The 13,798-nt window shown below is 45.4% G+C and overlaps 1 protein-coding gene across 2 annotated transcripts in view; it reads right to left on the minus strand.

Moving 5' to 3' along the window:
• Nucleotides 1-13,798, minus strand: part of ablim3 (actin binding LIM protein family, member 3) — a 408,687-nt gene that overhangs the window by 286,646 nt on the left and 108,243 nt on the right. For both annotated transcript variants that reach the window (XM_070878428.1, XM_070878427.1), the window contains exon 2: nucleotides 8,235-8,375. In XM_070878428.1, the coding sequence (XP_070734529.1) occupies nucleotides 8,235-8,375 (141 nt within the window). The remainder of the gene's footprint in view (nucleotides 1-8,234; nucleotides 8,376-13,798) is intronic.

Raw genomic sequence — 13,798 nt, forward strand, 5'->3', positions numbered from 1 at the left:
GTCCTTCAAACCGTGGTCTAGGGTACACGTTGACTATGCAGGCCTGTTCTTGGGTAAAATGTTCCTTGTGGTTGTAGACGCGTACTCCAAGTAGATTGAATGTGAGATAATGTCGGCTAGCATGTCCGCTGCCACTACTGAAAGCCTGCGGGCCATGTTTGCCACACACAGCCTACCCGATGTCCTGGTGAGCGACAACGAGCCATGTTTTACCAGTGCTGAGTTCAAAGAATTCATGACCCATAACAGGATCAAACATGTCATATCTGCCCCCGTTTAAACCAGCGTCCAATGGTCAGGCAGAGAGAGCAGTGCAAACCATCAAGCAAGGCTTGAAGAGGGTAACTGAAGGTTCACTGCAGACTCGTCTATCCCAAGTCTTGCTTAGCTACCGCACGAGACCCCACTCACTCACTGGGATCCCACCCGCTGAACTGCTCATGAAAAGAGCACTTAAGACAAGGCTCTCGTTAGTTCACCCTGATCTACATGAACAGGTAGAGAGCACGCAGCTTCAACAAAGTATATACCATGATAGCACAAAATTGTCATGCGAGATTGAAATCAATGATCCTGTATTTGTATTAAATTATGAACAAGGTCCCAAGCGGCTTCCCGGCACTGTCTTGGCCAAAGAGGGGAGCAGGGAGTTTTGGGTCAAACTTTCAAATGGACTCATTCACCGGAAACACTTGGACCAAATTAAACTCAGATTCACGGACTATCCTGAGCAACCTACCTTTTTTGATCCCCCAACATACACACCAGTGGCAGCTGGCACCACGGTTGACCACGAAGCAGAACCCATCATCCACAGCAGCCCAGTAGGACCTAACACACCAGGCAGCCCAGCAAGGCCAGCTGCACAGCAGGCCACCGAGGGCCGAACAAATGATTCAACAACGCCAGCTTTCACACTGAGATGATCAACCAGGGCAAGAAGGGCCCCAGATTGACTCACATTGTAAATAGTTACACGACTGACTTGGGGGGGGGGGGGGGGGGGGTGCGGGGGAGTTTTGTTACATATGTAAACTTGTATGTACTCTGTACAGCCACCAGAGGGCTCATCCCCTGGAGTCCCAAGGGATCCCATAATCCCTTGGAAGCACATGTAATTAAGGAGGCCTCACAGGTTGGAGAGGCACTCTGGAGACCTGCAATAAAAGACTAAGGTCACACTTTATTTTGAGCTCACAGTGTTCATTCTGACATTGTACATAACACACTTCACCTGAGAAGAACTCCAGAGTCAATCCAAACTCCCCCGAAGTTGAAGCAGCCTTTTGAATGAAGCGACCTGCGATTGGAAAAAATGACGCCCACACCGCTGTGACTCGTTCAGAACAGTTCCACTTTTTCTGAGCGGTGTTTTGGGCGAGCGATATTGTGGGTGAGATGTGTGTGAGATGGTGAAAGTGATGCTCGGCGATCTCCTGGGCGTTAGTTTCGGCAAATGTGATCTTTACAACAAAAAAAAGTGGGCGGTCGAATTTTTGAATCTTTGCGTTAATTACATGTGGAAAGTAACACTGGGCGATATTATGAGCGTTTGTATCACACGTTCTGAAGATTCCGCCCCAAAAATGTAGGTGGGCGGTATTATTTTCTCCCGGCGTTACGCACATGGGGGAAGTAACGCTCGGCGATAAGTGTCCGAAAAATGGGAGTCAGTTTCCATTTTGTGGCTTAATGGCCGATATCTGGGCGTCATACCTCATTTCAGCGTTAAAATGGACATTAAGTGGGCGTTATGCATGCAAAAAAAGTGTAAAATTTAACTCCTAGTCACTGAATATATTTAAGAGAGAGATAGATAGATTTCTAGACACAAAAGACATTAAGGGGTATGGGGGAAAAGCGGGACTATGGTCTTGAGATGAAGGATCAGCCATAATCATATTGAATGGCAGTGCAGACTCGAATGGCCTACTACTGCTCCTAGTTTCTATGTTTCTATAAGTTTGATTTGTAAATATGGCAAAATATATCCATATATTTTATTGTGTATAACCGGCGTGTTATGCATGATAATTATTTTGTTACAATTACTTCTTAAATAAGGAGGGAGAAGTGTAATAGAACTTCCCCTAGTGGACTACTGCTCCATCTAGAGACTACTGTGGTAATGCAATTACTGATGTAAATAATAAAAGCATCATGTGGCAAAGTCACATGATGATAGTTTTTGTATTAAGAATCATTTTGTAGAGTGAATTTCTTAATGATGTCATATAGAATATATCACACCTCGTACAAAAGACGATGGTTTAACGACACTCAAGAAGCTTGACACCATTCAGGACAAACCAGCCCAATTGATTGGAACCCTATCCACCACCTTAAATATTTACTCCCTCCATCACTGGTGCATTATGGCTGCAGAGTGTATCATCTACAAGATGCACTGCAGCACATCACAAACTCACAACCTCTACCATCTAGGACAAGGGCAGCAGGCACATGGGAACCCCATCACCTCAAGTTCTCCTCCACATCATACACCATCCTGATTTGGAAATAGGTCGCCATTACTTCATCGTCGCTGGGTCAACATCATGGATTTCCCTACCTAACAGCACTGTGGGAGTACAGGTTGAACCTCCCTTATCCGGGAATCCCTTATCCGGCAGCTCCCCTCCTTCTGCACCATTCCCGGCCACCGGGTGGCGCAGAAGGAACTCCGACATGAACAAATTGAAGTCCTTCCTCGCTGCTGACTTCTGCAATCGCTGGCCTTATCCGCTCCCCCCCCCCCCCCCCCCCCATGATCTCTCTGCCGCACTCCTAGCTCCAAGCCAGCCAGCCCAGATATCCCCTTGCGTAGTACCTGTACTATCCAATTTAATGTGACCACCTCTCTTCCGGCAAAATCCCAATTTAAGGTGGTGGATAGGGTTCCAATCAATTGGGCTGGTTTGTCCTGAATGGTGTCAAGCTTCTTGAGTGTCGTTAAACCATCGTCTTTTGTACGAGGTGTGATATATTCTATATGACATCATTAAGAAATTCACTCTACAAAATGATTCTTAATACAAAAACTATCATCATGTGACTTTGCCACATGATGATTTTATTATTTACATCAGTAATTGCATTACCGCAGTAGTCTCTAGATGGAGCAGTAGTCCACTAGGGGAAGTTCTATTACAGGCCAGGTCCTGAGGGTGCCGAATAAGGGAGGTTCAATCTGTACTCTCACCACACGGACTGCAGCAGTTCAAGAGGGCGGCTCACCACCACCTTCTCAAGGGCAATTAGGGATGGGCAATAAATGCTGGTCTTACCAGCAATGCTCCCATCACAGGAATGAATAAAAAAAATTCTTGCTAGGTATAAACAGAAAATGTAATGTTAGAAGCTTCTTCATTTGGAGACCCTTCATTACTACCATTCAAATATTTTATACATTTATTTCAAAATTGTAGAACTTATAATTTTTCTTTTTATTTCTTAATAAACTTGCATCAATTATGGTTCCTGTTGAGTCTGATACGCCATATAGGTGCAATTTTAAGACTGTAATCGAAACTCTTCTGGTATAAATTATCTGCACCGCTGACTCACATTGCTGCTGTGTAAAAAAGAAGATAGAACTTGCATTTATGTACCGCCTTTCAAAGTCTCGGGACAATGCAAACCACTTTGTAGTCAATGAAGTATATGCACACAAGGTTCCACAAAGTGCATTGAAATAAATAGCCAGTACACTTGGGGAACTTCCCTGCTCTTTGAATACAGACTTTTACGTCCACCTGAGAGGACCTCAATTTAACGTCTCATTTGAAAGATAGGATACTAATGCCATTTAGCAGCAGAGCATTAAAAGTTAATTTGTATACCTTTTACTGAAGGAAAACTTACTTAATAAATACACCTTTTACTACTGAAGTTTTTGCTCAAATAATTTGTCACAGTTGTAATACTTGATACTTCAAAAGGCTGAAATGAGGATAGAGAAAAAGTGCACTCATATCTTTTTATATCCATTATCCTATGTTAGACAGTACATTCATAATGGGTAATTACTTCAATTCATCAACTTACAACAATCCCATCTTTGGGAATCAGTTTTTCTGGCCTCTCAGGTTTTAGGTAAGAGGGGGAAAGAATAAAGTAATGGTGCCCCTTGAGAAAGGTTAGAATTTCTTTACTCAGTTTCTCACCCGACACTGTTCCGCCCGTCATGGGGGTGTGGGCAGAGGTCCCCATTATGCATCGCTGCACTGATCCACAATAGTCACAGACACAGATGTACCTGAATAATTCCAGCCATAAGTTACCTTTAATAATGTTAAAAAATTGCATTTAAGGCTCTGGAAAAAGCTACACTAGATGAAGAATGTGACATACAAGGCTGGGTTTGGCCTCCTCAACAAACACATTCTACAGAAATGAAGCCTCAGTTACAATTTGAACAAGAATGACTGAAAAAAATCTGGCTTTACAGACTAGCACATGATGAAAAACCAACTCACACACCCAACTAAAACAAACTTCGAAAGATGTACTTCTCCTGTAATGTGGAGGAATTTCAACGTGAGTGAAGTGATTTAATTATCTTGACTCCTACAGGAAAATCCCTTTCCTCTTCATGTCCATGGGCATGGTCAGTTTGGTGAAGCGGCGAGGTCTGCAGGAGAATCATTTTCTCATCCTCTTCCTTTCCTGGATAGCTTGCTTTCTTTGCATTTAATTAAAAAATTCCCACAATCTATAACCTTGTCAAAGGATTGGGACGGTGGGGGAAGAATGTTTCAGTATGAAAAACTGCTTCTTGTCAAGCAAGTAAAAGGAGGTATATGCCCTGAAATTATACTGTAGGCTAATAACATAAAAATACTTAATAGGTTTTTATGCAAATCCTCCTTTGGCTATCTTAGCAGTGGCCTTAACCTGTTTAACATAAGTGGATTAACACATCCGTTAAAATAGCAGAGTGAGGAAACTCAGTTGAGCTGTTAAGTGTTCGTAAAATACAAACTGATAGTGTAATTTCAAGGTCACTAATTTCAACTTTCTACACATAACTACGTACCAGACATCTTAAAAACAATTGTACACATGGGCATAATTAGCTGGTTTGATATTAGGTTTAGTGATGTGCTAATGCTATTGGTACCTGTTGCATAAGTCTTGCTTAGCCTGTGACAGCATAAAATTAAAAGCCTGTCAGAACCCCAATGTTCTGGCGGCTGGGAAGCTCTAGCAAATGGCTGACAGCTTGGCAAACATGCCAAGTTTACTTTGATGTTGCCACTCTTCTGCACATCAACAGCTGGCAACACTGGCCCATCACTAAATCCAACATAAAATAAACTAAGTTTGTATTGTAATCACGACAACTCTGCAGCTACCAATCTGCTCAATTACCCCCTCACCATCACCTTTGATGCCCTAGTCCCTGTTAAAACAATTACTCTCTCACACCCTGACCCTTCCCCCTGGTACAACCCTGATCTTCGCTCTCTTAAGTCCAAGAGGCACAGACTTGAACCAATATGGTGGACAACTGGTTTAGCTATTTACCGCCAGATCTGGCTGGACCACAAAAAGCACTACTCTCATCTGCCAAAAACTCACACTATTCCAGAATCATTCTGGAATATAAAGATAAGCCCCGGCTTCTATTCTCCACTGCTAACCGTCTTTTTAAACCCCTCTCCCCAGTCTCCACCCTCACCTCCGACAATAAGTGTGAGGAGCTCATGGATTTCTTTGCCTCTAAGATTAAGACCATCTGTTTGGCCACCTCTGCCTCTTCCCTTCCTTCCTCTAGCCCATCGGGCTAAACTTCCTCTAAAGATACCCCCCCTGTCCTAGCTCTTACCTCACACCTTTCTCCAGTTTCTTTCCGATCTCCCCTCATGACCTTTCTGAACACATCCTGATCATGAGACCCACTTCCTGCTCCCTTGACCCTATACCCACCAAACTGCTGATCACCCAACTTTCTTTTCTGGCTCCCATGTTAGCTGACATTGTTAACTGTTCTCTCTCCTCAGGTACTGTCCCCCTCTCCCTCAAATCCGTTGTCAGCACCCCTCTCCTCCAAAAAACAACCCTCAATCCCTCCGTTCTTGCAAACTACTGCCCCATCCCCACCCTCCCTTTCCTCTGCAAAGTTCTTGAACGTGTTGTCGTCTCCCAAATCCATGCCCATCTTTCTTGCAATTCCATGTTTGAATCCCTCCAATCCGGTTTCCGCACCTGCCACGGTACAGAAACGGCTCTCATCAAAGTCACAAATGACATCCTTTGTGACTGTGACAAAGGCAAACTATCCCTCTTTGCCCTTCTTGACTTGTCTGCAGCCTTTGACACAGTTAACCACACTTCTCCAACCTGGTTCCATTCTTATCTATCTAATCGTAGCCAGAAAATCACCTGCAATGGCTTCTCTTCCTGCCCCTGCATCGTTATCTCTGGTGTCCTCCAAGGATCTATCCTTGACCCTCTTCTATTTCTCATCTACATATTGCCCCTTGGTGAAATCATCTGAAAACACAGCGTCAGTTTCCATATGTACGCTGATGACACCCAGTTCTACCTCATGACCATTTCTCTTGAACCCTCCGCAGTCTCTAAATTGTCAGACTGCTTGTCTGACATCCAGTTCGGGATGAGCAGAACTTTTCTCCAATTGAATATTGGGAAGATAGAAGCCATTGTTTTCTGTCCCCACCATAAACTCCGTTGCCAAGCCACTGACTCCATCCCTCTCCCCAACTTCTGTCTGAGGCTGAATCAGACTGTTCACAACCTTGGTGTCATATTTGACCCTGAAATGAGCTTTGGACCACATCTCCGCAGCATAAGTAAGACCACCTATTTCATCTGTATCATCACCTGTCTCCGACCTTGCCTTAGCTCATCCACTGTTGGAGCCCTCACCCATGCCTTTGTTACCTCTAGACTTGACTATTCCAATGCACTCCTGGCTGGTCTCCCACATTCTACTCTACGTAAACTAGGGGTGATCCAAAACTCGGCTGCCAATGTCCTAACTCGCACCAAGTCCCACTCACCCATCACCCTTGTGCTTACTGACCTACATTGGATTCCGATTAGGCAATGCCTCGATTTCAAAATTCTCATCCTTATTTTCAGATCCCTCCATGGCCTCACCCCTCTCTACCTCTGTAATCTTCTCCAGCCCCACAACCCGCCAAGATGTCTGCGTTCATCTAATTCTGCTCTTCTGAGCATCCCTGATTGTAATTGCTCAACCATTGGTGGCTGTGCCTTCTGTTGCTAAGGCCCCAAACTCTGGAACTCCCTGCCTAAACCTCTCTGCCTCTCTACCTCTCTTTTCTCCTTCAAAACGCTTCTTAAAACCTACCTCTTTGACTGTCACCTGCACTAATTTCTACTTATACAGCTCGGTGTCAAATTTTTATCTCATAATACTCCTGTGGAGCGCCTTGGGACATTTCACTACGTTAAACACATATAAATACAAGTTCTTACTGTTGTAAGTGTCAGGGAGATGAAAATATGCAAAGGTTGCACCCCAGCTTAACTGCCAGGCATCTCTGCTGCTCACCCTGGCAAACTTATTGCGGTCAAGGGAAAGTTCCTTTCTTTGCATGCTAGTGCCACTAGTGCCTTCCCACAGAAAGGGGCTGTAAACTGCAGTACTACTTTCCAAGTTCCTTCTTTCAAGAAATAAGGGAGAGATGCTCCTGCAGCCCTCTTTGTAAGTTGGTCAACAGGTCTGTAAACAAATTTGACTCCTTTGTGTGGGTCCAGGTTTGGGCCACCAGATGGACTCCCTTTCCACCATGCAGCAGGCTTGTACACCTGGCTCCGCCTGAACTATCGACCACCAATGATCTGCCCAGCTAAGGCGAGGCCAGTTGACAAGGGACCTTGCAGCATTAGGACCTTCTGCCTCACCCTCTCCTATACCACTGACCTCGTTTGAGCTGGCTCTGCCTCTTGCAACGCAATCAGGGAACTCCCATGCAAGGCTGGGCCTAGCGTATCTGGGCCCTGGTCGAATTTTCAGCCATTCTGCTGCATTTCCACTGAAATTGCAGTGGTAGTGTACAGGAAGGGCCATTAGTTTGTGGCCAACCAGATATCTACAGCAGGATAAAGCATATTTTAACCGAAAGAGAATTCCTCGAAAAGAGAAGCAGTAGCTGGAGCTGATACAGGTTTCTTTCTAAGAATGAGTAAAAGCAATTGACTTGTTTTACGAGATCTTAAAAAGGATATGGAGTACTTACCTTGGCAGGTAAAGCACTTGACATGGAAGTGGTTATTATGAACTCGCACCACCTCTCCTTTGCATGGTCCTCCACACCTGTAGCATCGGATGCTCGCGGGCACACCTCCAAGGCTGTATGAATTCTGCTGATAGGGTACTGCTGAAACAAAACAAATAAATCCTAGTTAGGAACAGACTCTGTAAAACACCCTCTCTAACTTAAGCAACCAAAAAGAAGCAACTTCATCAGCTCCCGCATTGGCTTCAACATTCATGTTTATATTGAAGTGTTCCCCCCATTGTTATCTTCTGGAAAAAGAGTTAAAGTTAGCCAAATGACATTGCCGATGTCGTAGAGTTGGAAGATGAGCAGTATTACAGACATGAAGTCCCACATTGTTCAGTTCTTTATACTGGTTGGGTAGTGAGTTGGGGGCAGGGGTTGGGAGGCGGGGGGTGGTGGAATACATCAAGCAAGGACCAGCTGGTTTCCCCTTGAGGGAAGAGGGAAAAATAACAGTCAGGTTACACTGAGCTGCTCCCATGCAACTCATATCAATGGTTATCGCGCTGTCGGCAGACTCAAAGGATCAGGCCCTTTACCTGTATTCTTAGGTGGGGATTAGTGATGTGTGTTTGGCAAAGGTAACTTATAATACAGGTATGGAGGCTGTATATATGGAAATATTTAAGAACATGCAGCCTTTTATTTTTCAAAGGATAAATATTTAAAACTTTATTTTGCTTTAGAAAAAAACTATTTAAGAATGTATTGCTTTTGAGACATGAAAATAAAAATGCCCCAACAAGTAACAGATAGATATGAAAGATCTTAAAATAGTCGAAGGTTGAACAATCATTTATGGAATTTATCTGCTCTGTGACATTTAGTTTTCATTGTATTATGCAGGCTAACAAAGCCTAATGAAGATTAAGAGTTTTAATCTTGTTTGATTTATCTTTGTATCTTACAATATTCCCAAAGGCGGCAAATGTTATTAGATACATTTAAAATAACAAACTGATGATGGATGGAAGTTGTAAAGTAAAAATAATACAAATGCCATAAAGTAACCCCATTCATGTTAAGTATTTCAAAATTCAAGAACATTGTACAGATGGGTACAGTGTGAATTTGGAGAGCGTGGGAATTCGGTGAGAGGGTGGGGGTAAGAGGTGCTGCTTGATATATAAAAAATAAATATAAACAAAGAGAGTTAAGTTAGGATTGTGGGCTAAGTTACAGTAAAGACCTAAAGCATATAACTAAATTTAATAAATTAAACAAGGCTATTACCTAGATTAAAAACAAAAAATAGACAATTGATATTTCAAAACTTGAAAACCTAATTAGTTAAATAAAATATAATAGAGATTGCAGGGTAGGTGATGTGTTACAGCTGTAGCATGTGGGAGCTAGTGGACACCAATGTGATTCACAGCAACAACATCTGTAGTAAGTGTCTGCAGCAAGAGAAAGTTCAGCTCTGATTGAGCTGATGAGCTGGAGTCCGAGCTTCGGACACTGCGATACATCGGGGAGGGAAAAAGTTACCTGAACACTTTGTTCCAGGAGGCAGTCACACCCCTTAGGTAAAATACTTCAGATTTGGCCTGTGATCAGGGACAGGAGGGTGTGACTATGAGTGAGACAGATATGGGGATCCAGAAGTTAGCATTGGAGGAGCCTCAGCCCTGGCACTTGTTCAACAGATACGAGGTTCTTGCAGCCTGTGTGGACGAGAGCAGGGACTGCAAGGAGGATGAGCAAACTAACCACATCACCGTGGGACATGGGGGCCATTCAAGTTGGGGGAATAAAAAGGAATGTAGTAGTGGTAGGGGACAGTATAGCTAGAGGGATAGATACTGTTCTCTGCAGCCCAGAACGTGAGTCCCGAAGGCTGTTTGCCAAGGTTAAGGACATCTCCTGGGGGCTGGAGAGGAATTTGGAGTGGGAGGGGAAAGATCCAGTTGTTGTGGTCCATATAGGTATCAATGACATAGAAAGGACTAAGAAAGAGGTTCTGCGGAGGGAGTATGAACAGCTAGAGGCTAAATTAAAATGCAGAACCACAAAGGTAATAATCTCTGAATTACTACCGAAACCATGAGCACATTGGCATAGGATCAATAAGATCAGAGAGTTGAATGTGTGTCTCCACGTTTGGTGTGGGAGAAATGGGTTTCAATTCATGGGGCACTGGCACTAGTACTGGGGAAAGAGGGAGCTGTTCCGTTGGGATGGGCTTCACTTGAACCGTGCCGGGACAAGTGTCCTGGTGAATTGAATAACTGGGGCTGTAGATAGGGCTTTAAACTAAACAGTGGGAGGGGGGGGGGGAGGCGGAGGTTCAAGTGAGGGGAAATTTAGAAAGTTAAAGAGAATGGACAAGGCAACAGTATGGGTAATGATAACCAGGGTGTGACAGGAAGGGACAGAGCATTTAAACATAAGAGTGCACCAGCAAATAGGGTCAGAGCAGGTACAGAAAGTAATTAGAAACATAGTGTTGTGTATCTGTAAAGCATGCACTCCCATGTTCTGCCACCAGGGAGCTCATCCCCTGAAGTCCCAAGGGATCCCAGCATCCCTTGGGAGCACAGTATATAAGCCGGCTCCTAAGGCCTGTTACTCACTCTGGAGTGTCTTATTAAAGACTGAGGTCACTGTTACTTTAACCTCCCTGTGTGCAGCCTCATCTGTGTTAGGAATACAATAACTGGCGACAAGAATACGAATCCAACGCAAAGATGCAGCAAACTGTGGGCATCCTGGAGAAGTTCTCGGAGGGCAAGGACTGGGAAGCCTATATCGAATGGCTAGACCAGTACTTTGTAGCCAATGAGCTGGACGGAGAAGGAAGCGCTGCAAAAAGGAGAGCCGTCCTCCTCACATCTGCGTGGCACCGACCTACAGCCTCATGAAGAATCTTCTGGCTCTGGTGAAACCCACAGGTAATTCATATGAGGAGCTGTGTACACTGGTTCGGGAATATCTTAACCCGAGGGAGAGCATGCTGATGGTGAGGTATCGGTTCTACACGTGCCAGCGATCTGAAGGTCAGGAAGTAGCGAGCTACGTCGCGAGCTGAGGCGACTTGCAGGACTATGTGAGTTTGATGGCTACCTGGAACAAATGCTCAGAGACTTTATTACACTGGGCATTGGCCACGAGACCATCCTACAAAAACTTTTGAATGTAGAGACACCGACCCTCAGTAAGGCCATTGCGATAGCACAGGCGTTTATGTCCACCAGTGATAACACCAAACAAATCTCTCAGCACACAAGTGCGAGCAATGTTCATAAATTAACTGGAACTGTGTTTGCGAGCAGTAATGTACAGGGCAGAACCCACGAGTCTGCAACTGCCAGCAAGCCTCAGGTGACCCAGATGACTCAGGGTCCCCAACAAAGGGTGAATGCAAGGCAATTCATACCTTGTTGGTGTTGTGGAGGCTTCCATTCAGCCTATTCATGCCGCTTCAAAGGGTATGTTTGCAAGAGCTGTGGAACAATGGGGCACCTCCAACAAGCTTGCAAATGAGCTGCAAGCTCTGCAAAACCTGCTAACCACCACGTGGCAAAGGAAGATCGGTCCATGGTGGATCAAAGCAATTTCGAGCCTCAGACCGAGGAGGCAGATGCTGAAGTACACGGGGTGCACACATTTTCGATGAAATGTCCACCTATAATGCTAAACGTAAAATTGAATGGCTTACCCGTAGCCAAGGAAGAGGACACTGGCGCTAGCCAATCCATCATGAGTAAAAAGATGTTTGAGAGACTGTGGTGCAACAATGCATTCAAACCAGCCCTGTGCCCCATCCACATGAAACTGAGAACGGACACCAATGAGCTTATCACTGTCCTGGGCAGCGCCATGGTCAAGGTCACCTACGAGAGCATGATGCACGAACTGCCACTCTGGATTGTCCCGGGCAATGGCCCCACACTGCTTGGAAGGAGCTGGCTGGGCAAAATCTGCTGCAACTGGGATGACATCTGAGCGCTATCACATGTCGATGAGGCCTCATGTACCCAGGTTCTGAACAAATTTCCTTCCCTTTTTGATCCATGCATTGGAAACTTATCTGGGGCGAAGGTGCGGATCCACTTGGTCCCAGAGGCACGACCCATTCACCACAAGGCGCGGGCGGTACCTCACATGATGAGGGAGAGAGTGGAAATCGAGCTGGACAGGCTGCAACGCGAGGGCATCATCTCCCCAGTGGAATTCAGCGAGTGGGCCAGCCCAATTGTTCCTGGACTCAAAAGTGAGGGCACGGTCAGGATTTGCGGCGATTATAAAATAACTATTAATGGTTTTCACTACAGGACCAATACCCACTACCTAAGGCAGACGATCTATTTGCGATGCTGGCAGGAGGCAAGACGTTCACCCAAGCTCGACCTGACTTCAGCCGACATGACGCAGGAGCTGGAGGAGTCTTCGAAGGGCCTCACCTGCATCAACACACACAAGGGACTGTTAATCTACAACAGATGCCCGTTTGGAATTTGGTCGGCTGCAGCGATCTTCCTGAGAAACATGGAGAGCCTACTCAAGTCGGTACTACACACGGTGGTCTTTCAGGACGACATATTGGTCACAGGTCGGGACACAGCCAAGCACCTAGAAAACCTGGACGAGGTCCTCCAGCGACTGGATCGCGTAGGGCTGCGGCTGAAGAGGTCGAAATGCGTCTTCATGGCAACAGAAGTGGAGTTTTTGGGGAGAAAGATCACGGCGGATGGCATTCGGCCCAAAGACGCCAAGACAGAGGCGATCAGGAACGCGCACAGGCCACAGAACGTCACGGAGCTGCGGTCGTTCCTGGGACTCTTCAACTATTTTGGTAACTTCCTACTCGGGTTAAGCACCCTTTTAGAGCCCCTACATGTGTTATTGCGCAAAGGTGAGAACTGGGTATGAGTAAAAAACCAAGTAATTGCTTTTGAGAAAGCCAGAAACATTTTATGCTCCAACAAGCTGCTTGTATTGTATAACCCGTGTAAAAGACTTGTGCTGGCATGTGACACATCGTCGTATGGAGTCGGGTGTGTATCACAACAAGCTAACGGTGCGGGGAAGTTGCAACCTGTCGCCTATGCTTCCAGGAGCTTGTCTAAGGCCGAGAGGGCCTACAGCATGATTGAGAAAGAGGCATTAGCGTGTGTGTTCGGGGTAAATAAAATGCATCAGTACCTGTTTGGCCTCAAATTTGAGCTGGAAACCGATCACAAGCCCCTCACATCTCTGTTTGCTGAAAACAAGGGGATAAATACGAATGCCTCAGCCCACATACACAGGTGGGCACTCGCGTTATCAGCGTATAACTTTCTCATCCGCCACAGGCCAGACACCGGGAACTGTGCGGATGCTCTCAGTCGGCTACCATTGCCCACCACGGGGGTGGAAATGGCGCAGCCTGCAAACTTGTTGATGGTGGCACAGCCCGCAGACTTGTTGATGGTCATGGAAACATTTGAAAATGATAAATCACCTGTCACAGCCTGCCAGATTAGGACTTGGACCATCCAAGATCCTCTGCTGTCCCTAGTAAAAAACTGTGTACT

This window comes from Pristiophorus japonicus, chromosome 4 (genome assembly GCF_044704955.1).
Source record: "Pristiophorus japonicus isolate sPriJap1 chromosome 4, sPriJap1.hap1, whole genome shotgun sequence".
NCBI classification, from domain to species: domain Eukaryota; kingdom Metazoa; phylum Chordata; class Chondrichthyes; family Pristiophoridae; genus Pristiophorus; species Pristiophorus japonicus.